The 15,649-nt window shown below is 43.4% G+C and overlaps 1 protein-coding gene across 10 annotated transcripts in view; it reads left to right on the top strand.

The window, feature by feature from the left end:
- The window catches only part of TNNI3K (TNNI3 interacting kinase), a 245,454-nt gene that overhangs the window by 93,159 nt on the left and 136,646 nt on the right, over nt 1-15,649 (top strand). For all 10 annotated transcript variants that reach the window (XR_008846664.1, XR_008846665.1, XM_056532720.1 and 7 more), the window contains 2 exons: nt 9,615-9,667; nt 12,513-12,565. Coding sequence is in view for 8 of the 10 variants with exons in the window: in XM_056532720.1 (XP_056388695.1) it covers nt 9,615-9,667; nt 12,513-12,565 (106 nt within the window). In the remaining 2 variants the exon portion in view is untranslated. The remainder of the gene's footprint in view (nt 1-9,614; nt 9,668-12,512; nt 12,566-15,649) is intronic.

The raw sequence follows: 15,649 nt of genomic DNA, 5'->3' as shown, positions 1-15,649 counted from the left end.
AGGTGTCAGCAGAGAGCACTGTGGTCAGGTAGAAAGGAAATTCAAAAAGAAAATAACTTCCTGTGGATCATAACAGCAGCTGATAAGTACTGGAAGGATTAAGATTTTTTAATAGAAGTCATTTACAAATCTGTTTAACTTTCTGGCACCAGTTGATTTAAATTTTTTTTTTTCCAGTGGAGTACCCCTTTTAAAAGTCATGTGTGACTCTGTATCCATCTGTATCCAAAGTCTTGAAAGTGTAACACTAACCCTAAATTAGGATGAACCGGGTCCCTAGCTCTTCTTCTTCTGCTAAAACGGTGGCAGCTATATTGAGGACTTTTTTGGGGGAAATTGTAAACATACTTAAAGGGGTATTCCAGGAAAAAACTTATTTTTTATAAATTAACTGGCTCCAGAAAGTTAAACAGATTTGTAAATTACTTCTATTAAAAAACCTTAATCCTTTCAGTACTTATGAGCTTCTGAAGTTAAGGTTGTTCTTTTCTGTCTAAGTGCTCTCTGATGACACCTGTCTCGGGAAACGCCCAGTTTAGAAGAGGTTTGCTATGGGGATTTGCTTCTAAGCTGGGCGTTTCCCGAGACACGTGTCATCAGAGAGCACTTAGACAGAAAAGAACAACCTTAACTTCAGAAGCTCATAAGTATTGAAAGGATTAAGATTTTTTAATAGAAGTAATTTACAAATCTGTTTAACTTTCTGGAGCCAGTTGATATATAAAAACATTTTTTTTCCTGGATAACCCCTTTAATTAATTCCAAATCGATAAAATTTTGTACTAAATATAGGGCAGTGTATCCCAACCAGTGTGCCTCCAGCTGTTGCAAAACTACAACTCCAAGCATGCCCGGACAGCCTTCGGCTGTCCGGGCATGCTGGGGGTTGTAGTTTTGCAACAGCTGGAGGCACACTGGTTGGGAAATACTGTTATAGGGTCACATGAAATATGGAAAGTTACCACTTGATATTGACTTAGAAACTTGTATGGCGCGGTTATACGGTCATTATGGGACCTATTGCTGTAGATTTTTTTCTCTTTTGTGCTCATCCAATGATTTGTATATGCAAATACTGCACATCTGCATTGTCTGGGCGCCGAAAAACAAAGCGGTGTACAAAGCCCGCTCCCCTTAAATCTAGCCGCGTAGCTGCCCGTGTATACGATTTGATGAGGCTGATGCCTAAAATCTTTTCCGTTTATTAAGATTTCTGTTACCATGACTTCAAAGCTTGTAATAAAATGAATCATTTTACACATCACAGCGCTGGAAATACTCTCGCACACATTGATTCGAAAGTCATTTGCATAATCTGATTTCAGATAAGGAGGGTTCTGTTTAAACTGAGAGTGTTTTTATATCGTGTCGAAATTCACATTTTACACCCCGTTTATTTAAATAATTTAACCCCCCTGCAATATTGTTTCCCCAATGGTTTCATACAATGGCAGATAGGCGGTTTCTGTCTACTCCTCTGTGTATACCATGAGGACAGGAAAGAAGTGAAAATAGAGATTTTTGCCTCCGGAGCCGCCTGAGGTTTGGTTTGCCTTCTATTTTTTTGTATTTTTTTTTATTTCTTAGTTTTGATGATGATTTCGGCAGATATATATATATATATATATATATATATATATATATATCAGAAGGCTGGATTGTGAGTTACTCACCCTGTGCACGCCTACCTCACCACCTGTGCCGCAGACCGGCCGGTACCGCCTCCGGCTGCTCACTTGTAATGAAAAGAACAAGGTCCGGCACTAAGTTGGTTGCAGGTAAAAACTTCTTATTTCTTTATTTGAAGATTCTGCAGTACAAGGTTGAAAGTCTGACGCGTTTCGCTAAAGAGCTTAATCGTAGACTCTATGATTAAGCTCTTTAGCGAAACGCATCAGACTTTCAACCTTGTACTGCAGAATCTTCAAATAAAGAAATAAGAAGTTTTTACCTGCAACCAACCTAGTGCCGGACCTTGTTCTTTTCTATATATATACATATATATATATATATATATATATATATATATATATATATACACGCCGGTATGTGTATTTACTGGCTATTTATGCTTTGATTTGCTTGTCAGTACATGGCTTAAAGGGGTACTCCAGTGCAAACATTTTTTTATAAAATCAACTGGTGCCAGCAAGTTAAACAGATTTGGAAATTACTTCTATATAACAATCTTAATCCTTCCAGTATGTATCAGTTGCTGTATGCTCCACAGGAAGTTCTTTTATTTTTACATGTATTTCCTGATCTCTGCTGACACCTCTGTCCATGTCAGGAACTGTCCAGAGCAGGAGAGGTTTGCTATGGGGATTTGCTCCTGCTCTAGACAGTTCCTGACATGGACAGAGGTGTCAGCAGAGAGCACTGTGGTCAGACAGAAAAAAAAACATCAAAAAGAAAAGAACTTCCTCTGGAGCACACAGCAGCTAAGTACTGGAAGGATTAAGATTTTTGTATAAATTTCTGGCACCTTTTGATAAAAATAAATATATAGTTTTACACTGGAGTACCCCTTTAATGTGGTTGTCCAGTATCAGAACAACATGGCTGCTTTCTTCCAAAAACAGCACCGCACTGGTACATGGTTAGTGTCTGGGATCAGAGCTCCCAGTTCCATTGAAATGAATGGGACAGAGCTGTAATACCACACACAACCTTGTAGACATGTGTGGTGCTATTTTTTGAAGAAAGGAACTTTGTTTCTAAATCCTAGGAAAACATATTAAAGGGGGCATAACAAGATTAAAAGTAAGCCCTTATTCACAGGATGGAGAATAAGTAGCTGATTGGTGGGGGTCCAATCACCGGGACTCAGGGGCGGATCCAGAGTCGAGTCTCGGGAGGGGCACTATTAAAGTATTTTGTGTTGGCGGACAAAAAATAAGATTGCGGAACTTACAATATTATTAAATGTATCATACAGTCCTAACCTTGTTTAAGACTCTTAGGCCGTGCTCACATGTCAGAATAATAATCAAATATACCAATTGCCACAGAATGGGAAAGTGCTAAAGACATTTTTACCATTTAAAACTACTGCTCCCAGTATGACCTAAGCAGTGGCAAGGGGATGCTGGGAGTTGTTGTTTCACCCATCATAACTGCAGAACTTACAAGTAACTCCAGCTCTGATAGGACATAGTGAGGAGAATACAGAATGATATCAGTGATTACAGGTGACGTCTTCTCTATAGTGAGGAGAATACACAATGATATCAGTGATTACAGGTGACGTCTTCTCTATAGTGAGGAGAATACACAATGATATCAGTGATTACAGGTGGCGTCTTCTCTATAATGAGGAGAATACACAATGATATCAGTGATTACAGGTGACGTCTCCTCTATAGTGAAGAGAATACACAATGATATCAGTGATTACAGGTGACGTCTTCTCTATAGTGAGGCGAATACACAGTGATATCAGTGATTACAGGTGACGTCTTCTCTATAGTGAGGAGAATACACAGTGATATCAGTGACTACAGGTGACATCTTCTCTATAGTCTTTCCTTATCTAATTCAGCTGGTACATACTGCCAGGATTTGTTCCAGCTAAATCTTCTCTCTGCAGAACTTGATGCCCAGACGTCTCCTCACAATGTAATCACATTCTGATCCTCTATATGAAAACAATAATTATTATAATACTGCCAAACACTGTATTCTTTGAATATAATACTGGCACGCACCCTCTGAATAAAATTCTGACACACTGTACCCCCTGAATATACAACACACTATACCCTCTGAATATAATATTGCCATACACTGTACCCTCTGAATATAATACTATCACACACTGCCCCCTCTGAATATAATACTATCACACACTGTGCCCTCTAAATACAATACTACCACACACTGCACCCTCTGAATATAACACTACCACACACTGCACTCTCTGAATTTAATACTACCACACACTGCACCCTCTGAATATAATACTACCACACACTGTGCCCTCTAAATGTAATACTACCAAACACTGCACCCTCCGAATATAATACTATCACACACTGCACCCTCTAAATATAATACTATCACACACTGTACCCACTGAATATAATACTACCACACACTGCACCCTCTGAATATAACACTACCACACACTGCATTCTCTGAATATAACTTGCTTTGCAGTGCACCCTCTGAGAAAAATACCGTAATGTATTGTGGCCCCTAAAAAACGTACCACTCCGGAAATTCCTCATAATATACACTATACTTCTGAAAGGCAAAACACTATGTGCCTTCACATATAGTAATAATGCCCCATCTTGTGCCCCTACATATAATAATTATGACCCGTCCTGTTCCCCCCACATAATAATAATGCCCTCTGTGCTGTGCCCCTCCCATATAATGCTGCTGTCATATGCCCCACACATATAATGCCCCCTGTGCTGTGCCCTTCACATATAATGCCCCCCATTCTTTGCCCCTCATATATAATGCCCCCATCATGCGCACCTCATATATAATGCTCCCATCATACGTCCCACACATATAATGCCCCCTGTGCTGTGCCCCTCACATATAATGCCCCCTGTGCTGTGCCCCTCACATATAATTCCCCCGTTCTTTGCCCCTCACATATAATGCCCCCATCATGCGCCCCTCACATATAATGCCCCCATCATGCGCCCCTCACATATAATGCCCCCTGTGCTGTGCCCTTCACATATAATGCCCCCTGTCCTGTCCCCTCAGGGGGCATTATATGTGGGGGGCACAGCACAGGGGGCATTATATGTTTGGGGCACATGACAGGAGCATTATATGTGAGCGGCACAGCACAGGGGGCATTATATGTGAGGGGCGCTGAACTACTCTGTGCTGTGTGTAGCAGAGTGAGGGAGGAAGTTCTCTTCTGTATGGCTTCAGATGATGTCACGCCTGCTGGGGAACGCCCCTTCCCAGTCTGTGAATCTGACTGAGACTGAGCAGAAAATACAGAGCAATATCAAGGTAGAAAACTAAAAAATAATAAAAATAAAGGCATGGAGTGGTTTATCATGATGGGGGCAGGGAACTGGGAGGATTATAAAATTTAACAAGATCATGAGAGGTACTCTTTAAGTAGCAGATTAATGCAAATTAACTAGGCTTCTATACTGTAACATTCTGGCAGAGAGAAGCTCTCAGGCATTTCTACACAGGCTACACACTGACTAGACTAGACCTCCTTCTCCTGACTGGTTTAGCCAGGACTGACTATTTTGTTCCAGCCCTCTGGAAAGAAAGGATTTGAAATAGAAGATTCCTCTTATAGAACGTTTTGAAGCCTGTGGTGTGGATGATCATGTGACCTGCTTCTCATACACTTCTCAGAGAATCCACCAGGTGGCAGGACAGATAATATCAACCACTGCACAATCATAGGCCTCAGTGTATGCACATGTTATACACTATAAAGTACATGTCAAACATGTTTAGACTCCATTACACTTGATACTGGAATACTGTAAAGGGGACATGGCTGGAACACAGATAGCGTTTGGGTGTGGTTTTGGTTACACATGCTGAATGGGACAAACACCCGCCCCTTTCTGCCTTAGAACAATGTACTTGAGATCACAAGATCACACGGGATCCGGAAGTGGACTGCTGGGGAGCAGAACTAGTAGGATCTTTTCTGCTCCTCAGAAGACCCCTTTAAGGATAGGGTTAGTACGGTTGAAAAAAGACATACGTCCATCAAGTTCAACCAGGTTATTGAAGGGTAGGGGTGTGGCGCAATATTGGGGAAGGGATGAGATTTTATATTTCTTCATAAGCATTACAGGGTACCTCTCATCAAATAAACTTTTGATATATTTTAGATTAATGAATGTTGAATAACTTTCCAATAGCATGTTAATGAAAAATATGCTTCTTTCTATTGTATTTTTCCCGATCAGTCCTGTCAGCAAGCATTTCTGACTCATGCTGGAGCCCTAAACACTCAGAGCTGCCAGCCTGCTTTGTTCACAGCCAAACAGGCTGTGAACAAAGCAGGCTGGCAGCTCTGAGTGTTCTCCTTTGTGAACAAAGCAGACTGGCAGCTCGGAGTGTTTAGGACTCCAGCATGAGTCTGAAATGCTTGCTGCCAGGACTGGTAGGGAGACCCCTAGTGGTCATTTCTTCAAAGTGGAAAATTAAATCGAAAGAAGCATATTTTTTTAATAACATGCAATTGTAAAGTTATTCTGCATACGTTAATCTATAATCTATCAAAAGTTTTTTTGATGAGAGGTACCCTTTAATGTTATGGCCTTTTGTTTGCACAAAGTTCACTGTAAATTCATCAGTAATCTCGACTATTACACAGCCTGTACTTTCAATGGGTGAAAAGTCCTACAAGAAATCCACTTCCCTCCCCATTAACTTATCTCCATAGGATAGCATTGATGTTGGTGATAAATGACTACAGGTCAACTACAGACTTGCAACACTGCCGTCAACTGTTGGACCATCTGGCTAGGCAGAATTCCAGTAGTTATAGGACCCAGAAACTAAGGGCCCCCATCTCCACACAAAGGAGAAATCCACCTAGGATACAATGAAAAACTGAATCTGAGAAAACAAAACAAAAAGGAAGAAATTGGCAATTTTATGTTTCACAATTACCTCACTTCGGTTTTGCATTAAAGGGGTACTCCGGTGGGAGAAAAAAGTTGTTAAATCAACTGGTGCCAGGAAGGTAAACAGATTTGTAAATTACTTCTATTTAAAAATCTTAATCCTTCCAGTACTTATTAGCTGCTATATACTTCCTTTTTTTTTTTTTTTTGTCTGACCACAGTGCTCTCTGCTGACACCTCTGTCCATGTCAGGAACTGTCCAGAGTAGGAGCAAATCCCCATAGCAAACCTCTCCTGCTCTGGACAGTTCCTGGCATGGACAGCGGTGTCAGCAGAGAGCACTGTGGTCAAACTGGAAAGAACTACACGACTTCCTGTGGAGCACACAGCAGCTGATAAGTACTGAAAGGATTAAGATTTTTAAATATAAATAATTTACAAATCTGTTTAACTTTTTGGCATCAGTTGATTTAAAAAAAAAAAATGTTTTCCACTGGAGTACTCTTTGAAATGTTATCTGATATACCGTATTTTTCGTCCTATAGGACGCACCGGCGTATAAGACGCACTCAATTTTATAGGTGCAAAATCTAAAAAAATTAAGATTTTGAACCCAATAGTGGTCTTCAACCTGCGGACCTCCAGATGTTGCAAAACTACAACAGCCGTTGGCTGTCCGGGCATGCTGGGAGTTGTAGTTTTGCAACATCGGGAGGTCCGCAGATTGAAGACCACTGCATAGGAGGTAATACTCACGTGTCCCCGCCGCTGCGGACCGTCACCGCTGCCCTGGATGTCGCTCCATCGCTGTCACCGTGTCCCCGTCGCTCCGGAACGTCTCTGCTGCCGGCCGGATATCCTTTCTTTCCGCCGCCGCCATCACGTCGTTACGCACGCCGACGCACATACGCGACGACGAGGAAAGAGAGCGCCAGCCATACAGGGGATCCCTGAACGGAGAAGACACCGAGGAGGCAGGTAAGGTCCCTCCCGGTGTCCTGTAAGCACTAACCCGGCTATTCAGTCGGGCTGTTCGGGACCGCCACGGTGAAATCGCGGTGGTCCCAAACAGCCCAAAAGAACAGCCGGGTTAGTGTCACTTTCCCTTCAAACGTAGCGGTCAGCTTTGATCGCCGCGTCTGAAGGGTTAATACAGGGCATCACCGCGATCGGTGATGTCCTGTATTAGCCGCGGGTCCCGGCCGTTGATGGCCGCAGGGACCGCCGCGATAGGTGTGTATTCGCCGTATAAGACGCACCGACTTTTTCCCCCCAGTTTTGGGGAAGAAAAAGTGTGTCTTATATGGCGAAAAATACGGTACTTTTAATAGTAATTTTCCAATAAAAGCGTATGATTTGACCCCATTTCATGTCCTCCACCACCTAAAATAATAAATGTGGAGTCCTAACTGCATTATTGTGTTTGCTGTCCTATACCAGGGGCCTACAGATGACTCAAGCTTTCTGTAATGGTCGCCATCCATTCTGCCATAGACTCCCCTCTTTTATGATTTTTTTGGATTTTTTCTTTAGAATTATGGGATCCCAAGATAAAACCTTTTACCAGATAATTCATTACTAGGACGACAATTTAAAATATTACTGCGAGCTAATGATCTATCATATTCTAATTATGTAACAAGACGACGTGCGCCCGTGGCGGCCTGTAAGGGCCATTAAGCCTCAGTAATACAGCTATTGAACTTTCCTATTGATCTTTTTGGTTCATATCTCTGAAATACTTACAAGAGTACATACTATGAGCGGAGAACCCACATACATGACACCAAGATTCCCCACAGATCAACCACAATTTACATTAAAGGGGTTTCCATAAATGTTATACTAATGGCTTATCGCAACCAATATCAGGTTGTGTCCAACTCCCAGCACCCCCACCAAGAAGTTGATTGAAGGGGCCACAACACTCTGGTTAATCCTGCACCCAATTCGTTATTTACAAGGTCCTACTCCGTACATTTTGTAGTGTCCACACCTGGTACTGCAGCCCTGTCCAATTCATGTGAATAGATCTGAGAAGACATGAGCTGCAGTACCAGGTGCAGCCACTACTCAATATAGTGCACCGTGCCTTGTAAATAACGAACAGGCCATAACGTAGAAAAATCCCATCCCTGTCCCTGCTAGAAGCAGAGCCCTGTTTCTTAAAGGGGTACTCCGCCCCTAGACAAAGGATAGAGGATAAGATGTCTGATTGTGGGGGTCCCGCCGCTGGGGACCCCCACAATCTCCCTGCTGCACCCGACATTTGTTTAGAGCATTGGGTACATTGACGGAGGCTCGTGACGTCACGGCCACGCACCCTCAATGCAAGTCTATGGGAGGGGTCGTGATGGCACACCCCCTCCCATAGACTTGCATTGAGGGTGCGTGGCTGTGACGTCACGAACGGGCATGACCGTGACATCACGAGCCTCCGCCCCGCATCGCCAGTCATCCATTCGCTCCGTGAACCGGATGTCTGGGATGCAGCAGCCGAGATCGTGGGGGTCCCCAGTGGCGGGACTCCTGCGATTAGACATCTTATCCCCTATGCTTTGGATAGGGGATAAGATGTCTAGGGGCGGAGTACTCCTTTAATCTTGTTCCTGCTGCCTGCACTATGCATTGAAATTGTGCGCAGGCGCAAGATTTGGAAACAAGGTTCGGCTTTCAGCTGGCTGTCAATCAAACAGGGATGGGAGGGGAAACAAGCTCAAGACTAAATGACTCAACTTTAGATGCAGATTATATCTGTATACAAGCTGTACAATTGGTGGATGGTCTGTGTAAAGAAGAAAGACCCCAGGTACCATCCATAAGGTGTAGAGTTTGCCTCTCCCCTGCCCCAGTTCTATTTCAGTGGCTGCTCTTATCCCAACACCAAGCAGCTGAATGTTATTATAGATCAGTGATGATTCTGAATCTGTATTGCTGCTTTAGTGAATTTTCTGGGAAGATACCGTATAACTATTGTGGGATTTACTAATAGTGTTATATTTTGGTGATCTATGTGATTTTTCTCCCTTTTAGCCACAACATCTTGCTGTACGAAGATGGTCACGCAGTGGTCGCTGACTTTGGAGGTTAGTACCATACAGTCAAAAACCACCACCAAAAAATAATGTATTTTCCTTAAATATCTGCAGGATTATATCTGTTTTAAAGGGGTACTCCGCTCCCCCAGCGTTCGGAGCATTTTGTTACGAATGCTGGGAGTGGGCGGCGGGGGTCGGGACATCACAAACACACCCCATTGTGACGTCACGCCACGCCCCCTCAATGCAAGTCTATGAGAGGGGGCGTGACGGCCGTCACGCCCCCTCTCGTAGACTTGCATTGAGGGGGCGTGACGTGACATCACGATGGGGTGTGTTCGTGATGTCCCGACCCCCGCCGCCCGCTCCCAGCATTCTAAATGAATGTCGGGGTCTGTACAGAGATTGATGGGATCCCAGCAGCGGGACCCCACACGATCAGACATCTTATCCCCTATCGTTTGGATAGTGTGCTGGGGGGGGGGGTGCAGTCTGGAGTCTGGACAAGTGTACGTGAGGGCGATCCATTTAGTACATACATTGTATTGTGTATAACACCACTCACTACATTTACTGGGCCAGACAGAGAGCGATGATGCACACAGTACTGTGTGCATTGTCACTCCCTCACTACATTGTTCATGTCAATAAGGGTTATTCCAATCTCAGCATGCTATTCCTTATACACAAGTTATAAGATAACATGCTGACCGGATGGGGACTGACTGCTGGGATCACCACAGAAAGTAAAATAGGGCTAGATTATCCTTCAGAATGAATAGAGCACCCTATGTGTGTGTGTATAGCACTATATTAATGGGGGACATTCACCTCCATTCTACGGATCATGGGGGTTCCAGTGGTTGTAGAGTAATCCTTGCTTCTGTATGTACATTCCATGGTGTGCTATGCAGAAAGTGTAAAAATGATCATAAACTGCTTACCCTGTGATGTTGGGCTAAGAGCTTAAAGGGGTACTCCAGTGGAAAACATTTTTTAAATCAACTGGTGCCAGAAAGTTAAACAGATTTGTAAATGACTTCTATTAAAAAAATCTTTACCCTTCCAGTACTTTTTAGCAGCTGTATGCTACAGAGGAAATTATTTCCTTTTTGAATTTCTTTATTGTCTTGTCCACAGTGGTCTCTGCTGACACCTCTGTCCGTGTCAAGAACTGTCCAGAGCAGCATAGGTTTGCAATGGGAATTTTTTCCTGCTCTGGACAGTTCCTGATGCGGGCATCAGGTGTCAGCAGAGAGCACTGTGGACAAGACAAAAAATTCAAAAAGAAAAGAATTTCCTCTGTAGCATACAGCTACAAAAAAGTACTGGAAGGGTAAAGATTTTTTAAAAGAAGTCATTTACAAATCTGTTGAACTTTCTAGTACCAGTTGATTTAAAAAAAAAATGTTTTCCATCGGAGTACCCCGTTAACACCTTTTAGCGCATGTAATTGCAATTTTAGTCTGTGGCTGCCACCAACCTGGACCGACCAGGAGGAAAGGTCGTCACAGAGAAAGTTTGATCCCACATAGGGTTTGCTGAAAGATAAAACAGGCTTAACGGCGCATACATGTCTCGATGTCTCAAAGGAGCCACGGATTATAAATTACGAAGGAGCCACGGACAATAAAATTATAAAGGAATGTACTTTAATTAACAGACAACACGTTTCGAGAGGTAAAAATCTCTCTTCATCAAAACAAGTGTAAACAGAGACTTATATAAAATTTATGAACCAAGGAGTCAGAACAATCCTGGCGGGAGCGTTAACCTGCTGCGAGGTCATATTACTTCATCCGCCGGATGGAGGTAAATTAGTTAATTTTTTTTACATAAAGCTAAAAACATAATGCTGAAAACATCTCACAACTCCTTAATATTTTTAGCGTTATGTAAAAATTGTAAAAAAAACTAATTTCGATCTATATTGACCACCATCTGGTGGATGCGGTACTATGACCCTGCAGCCGGTTACCTGTCCCACTAGGATTTTCCTGGCTTCATAGTTCAAATATTTACACTTGTTTTATATGGACCTGACGAAGAGAGATTTTGCCTCTCGAAATGCGTTTTCCATTAATAAAGTGCATTCCATACATACTTTATCGGTGTCTGCAGCTCCTTCGCTACAATGAGGCGGTTTGCGCCCTGTTAAGCCAATTTTAAAGTGAACACTGCGCTGGATCAGAACCTTTTCTATAGCTCAAAATGAAACATAGATGATGGTAGTACCCGTATCTATAGTAGGTTCCTTATCAGCCCAGAGGCCTCTCTGCCTTATGAGAAGACATCACTATTATAAGAAGCTGAGGGTCCAGGTTTTGTATTGGGGCCCAGAAGCTTCATTGCATCTCTTCTCGCTGCCAACCAACTTAGCGGTCAGGCACATGACCTGCCGGTGCTCCCCCACAGCTATGCTCCTCGAATAACATCCAATATCCTGTACATCTGTATGAATAGTCTATTGCTTATCTTATACATCTGTATTTACTGCTAGAGTCTATTTATACATGTGACATTAAGAGCGATCTGCAGTGATGGAATAGCAGAGCCGGGGCAGTGTTTGTTTATCAAATCGACCAATCCGGTATTTCTCGGCAGCCTATAACCCAAACTTGTTGTTCTTAACCCTGACTATATGTACACATAAAAACATGACCTTTCTCATGATAAAATGTCATGTCCATGAATACGATTCGGCTCTCGGGCTGAACACCAGCCGTTTCTTTTGGTATCAGTGAAATAGATGAAATATGAGGAACGTGACCATTTAACATGCTTCAGTGACTTTTCATTTATTTTTGTAAACTGGTTCTTGATCCAAGGCTTAGGTTTTCTGTAAAAAAAAATACTTTTTTATTCTTTGTATTTTTATTTTTTTTCCATACAGAATCTAGATTTCTTCAGTCAATGGATGAAGACAACATGACCAAGCAGCCCGGGGTTTGTAACTTTTATTGCTTTGACTCTTTCAGTGCCATAAAGTATTGGTTTTCGTTGAAATAGAAAGATCTTGACTTAGACTTAAAGGGGTCATCCAACATAAGGTAACTATAGTAATTATGTGTCATACAGTAATGGACATGCTTACCAAGGATCTGTGCTTGTGTTGGTGCTAAATGGACATGTCCTGTGTCCCTCATTATACTGGCTACTACCTGTTTCTGTGGCCTCCCTCACACTAAAATCCCCAGGATCCTTTGTTTGTTTCAAGGTGGGGGGTGACTTATTTCTCTCCCACACATCAATCACCCCACACCTTTGCAGCACAGCCACACTCCCTTTGATCACATGACTTGCCCGACATCAACTGACAAACAATCTGTATGATGATGAATACACACACATGTGCGCCAGTAACATCATCAGGGGGCCGGCTTTACACACAACCGACAAAGCAGCCAAGCCCCCTTTCAGCACCTAACTTGTGATGCATTGTCTGACCTTTGGGACAGTCTGAAGGTTCTTTTAAACCCCTTAAGGACATGCGCCGTAAATGTACAGCAGTGCATAGCGCCTCTTAGCGCACAGCGCCGTACATTTACGGTGCGGCTGTGATGCGAGTGCAGAAGCTGCGCTCACTTCATTCCTGGCGGGTCCCGGCGGCTGTCAGCAGCTGCAGACCTGACGGTATTGGCGGACATCAGCGATCGCGCAGACGTCTGCCATAAACCCCTCAGGTGCCATAGTCAATACAGATCACGGCCTCTGCGGCAGTGCGGCACTTAAGTTGGCTTATCTGATCGCCCGCCGCACTGACGCGGGGATCAGATCAGCCAAGATGGCGGACAGAGGTCCCCTCACCTGCCTCCGTCCATCTCCCGGCTTCTTCTGCACTGATCTGCCTTCTTGCAGACCAGAGCAGAAGATCACCGATAATACTGATCAGTGCTATGCCCTATGCATAGCACTGAACAGTATTAGCAATCTAATGATTGCTATAAATAGTCTCCTATGGGGACTAAAAAAGTGTAAAATAAATGTAAAAAAAGTTTTAAAAAAGTAAAAAAAAAAAAAAGTAAAAATCCCCTCCCCCAATAAAGTTTTAAATCACCCTTTTCCCCATATTAATACATTATAGTGTAAAAAAAAAGGATAAATAATGAACATACAGTGACCCCCCGACCTACGATGGCCCTGACATATGATGAAATCTACATACGATGCTTTTTTATGTCGGGGCCATCGCATTAAGTGCTATCCGGCAGCGCCAAATGCTTAAGCTGCTGCCGGATAGCAGCTTAATGTTCCCCGTGTGGTGCGGTAAGTATTACTTACCCCTCCACGATGCTCCGGCATGCCCTCCGGGTCCAGCGCTGGTCTTCCGGTGTCTTCTCGGCCCTCTCCGATGACGTCAATACGCTGCTGCGCACGCCATCCAATAGGAATGGCGTACGCAGCGGCATAATGACGTCGCTACGCAGGCCCAGTAAGGCCTTGCAGAAGACAGAAGAGGACCGGAGAAGACAGAAGAGGACCGGAGAAGACAGAAGAGGACCGGAGAAGACAGCAGAGGACTGGAGAAGACAGCGGAGAGCCCAGCGGAGGCCGGGGTCACCATCGGGAGCGGCAGGGACACCATCTCGAGCGGCGGGGACAGGTGAGTACAGCTTCCTATACTTTACATTGCACGAATCCCTCAACATACGATGGATTCGACAAACGATGGCTCGTTTGGAACGAATTACCATCGTATGTTGAGGGACCACTGTATTGGGTATCGTTGTGTACAATACAGAAATGTAGGTGCACTACTGTGGTAGATGTATACAATGATATTGGCTATCCCTCAACACTGATGTTAAAATTGAGACATTCGCCAGTGTATCCTTATATAAAGGACACACCAGAGCCCGCACACCAACGCCAAGGTTTCTCAGATGGTACGGGACCTAACGCTAACCTACCTGTGCGTAATAAGCAAAAACCAGGGGCCAGTGGGCAATTACAGCAGCACTAGTCCGACATGTAGCCTGCTCCCAGTTCCCTCCAGCGTGACTAAGCACACATACAATGGAAGGGGGGAGAGAGAGGCTACGAGCCCCACCCAAGTTGGCTGATATAGGTGCATGGCCTCACAGGTGCACCCTAATGCTGCCTGGAAAATGTTCAAGGCGCATTAACATATGGAGTTTACACACCTCCACGTATAAATTTACAAACAACAACAAAAAACGTGGTCTCAAATGGCAGGAGGTGCTCAACCCCAAATGCAGTTGTGCATTTATACTGGGGGAGCAGATCCTGCCCTTGTAGTCCGTTGCTAGGGGCGATCCCCAGCATAAAAATGCATACAATGGAGGATGCCTGCAGCGGACTACAAGTGCCACAATAGAATCCTACACCAGATAAACGGTGTGGATGTGTAACAATTAGAATACAATACAGGAATATGGGTGCACTACTGTGGTAGATGTATACAATGACATTGGCTAATCCCTCAACACTGATGTTAAAATTGAGACATTCGCCAGTGTATCCTTATATTAAGGACACACCAGAGCCCTACTCTTGATGTTTCCTGACACGGAAAGAGGTGGCAGCAGAGAGCACTGTGGTCAGACAGAAAAGAACTACACAACTTCCTCTGAAGCATACAGCAGCTGATAAGTACTGGAAGGATTAAGATTGTTCAATAGTAGTCATTTACAAATCTGTTTAACTTTCTGGAGCCAGTTGATTTGAAAAAAAAAAATGTTTTCCACCAGAGTACCCCTTTAAGTTTCAGTTATCAGAGATCTAGAAAAACATGACAAATCGATACACAAAGTATATTGGAAAATTGTATAACTCTACATTATACACTCCTCAACATTGAACTGAAACACCAAGAAGGACAGGCCGTAAGCTTATGCAAATGGAGGAAGAAGCAGGTGTCGTTAAGATTAGTGTTGAGCGGCATAGGCCACATTCGAATTTGCGAATATTCGCGAATATATGGACGAATATTCATCATATATTCGCTAAATTCGCATATTCGTAATATTCGCGTTTTATTTTCGCATATGCGGAAATTCGCGTATGCGG

The sequence above is a fragment of the Hyla sarda genome, chromosome 7 (assembly GCF_029499605.1).
Source record: "Hyla sarda isolate aHylSar1 chromosome 7, aHylSar1.hap1, whole genome shotgun sequence".
Taxonomy (NCBI): domain Eukaryota; kingdom Metazoa; phylum Chordata; class Amphibia; order Anura; family Hylidae; genus Hyla; species Hyla sarda.
The sequence above is the reverse complement of the archived record's forward strand: the minus strand, read 5'-3'. Positions and strand labels throughout refer to the sequence as shown.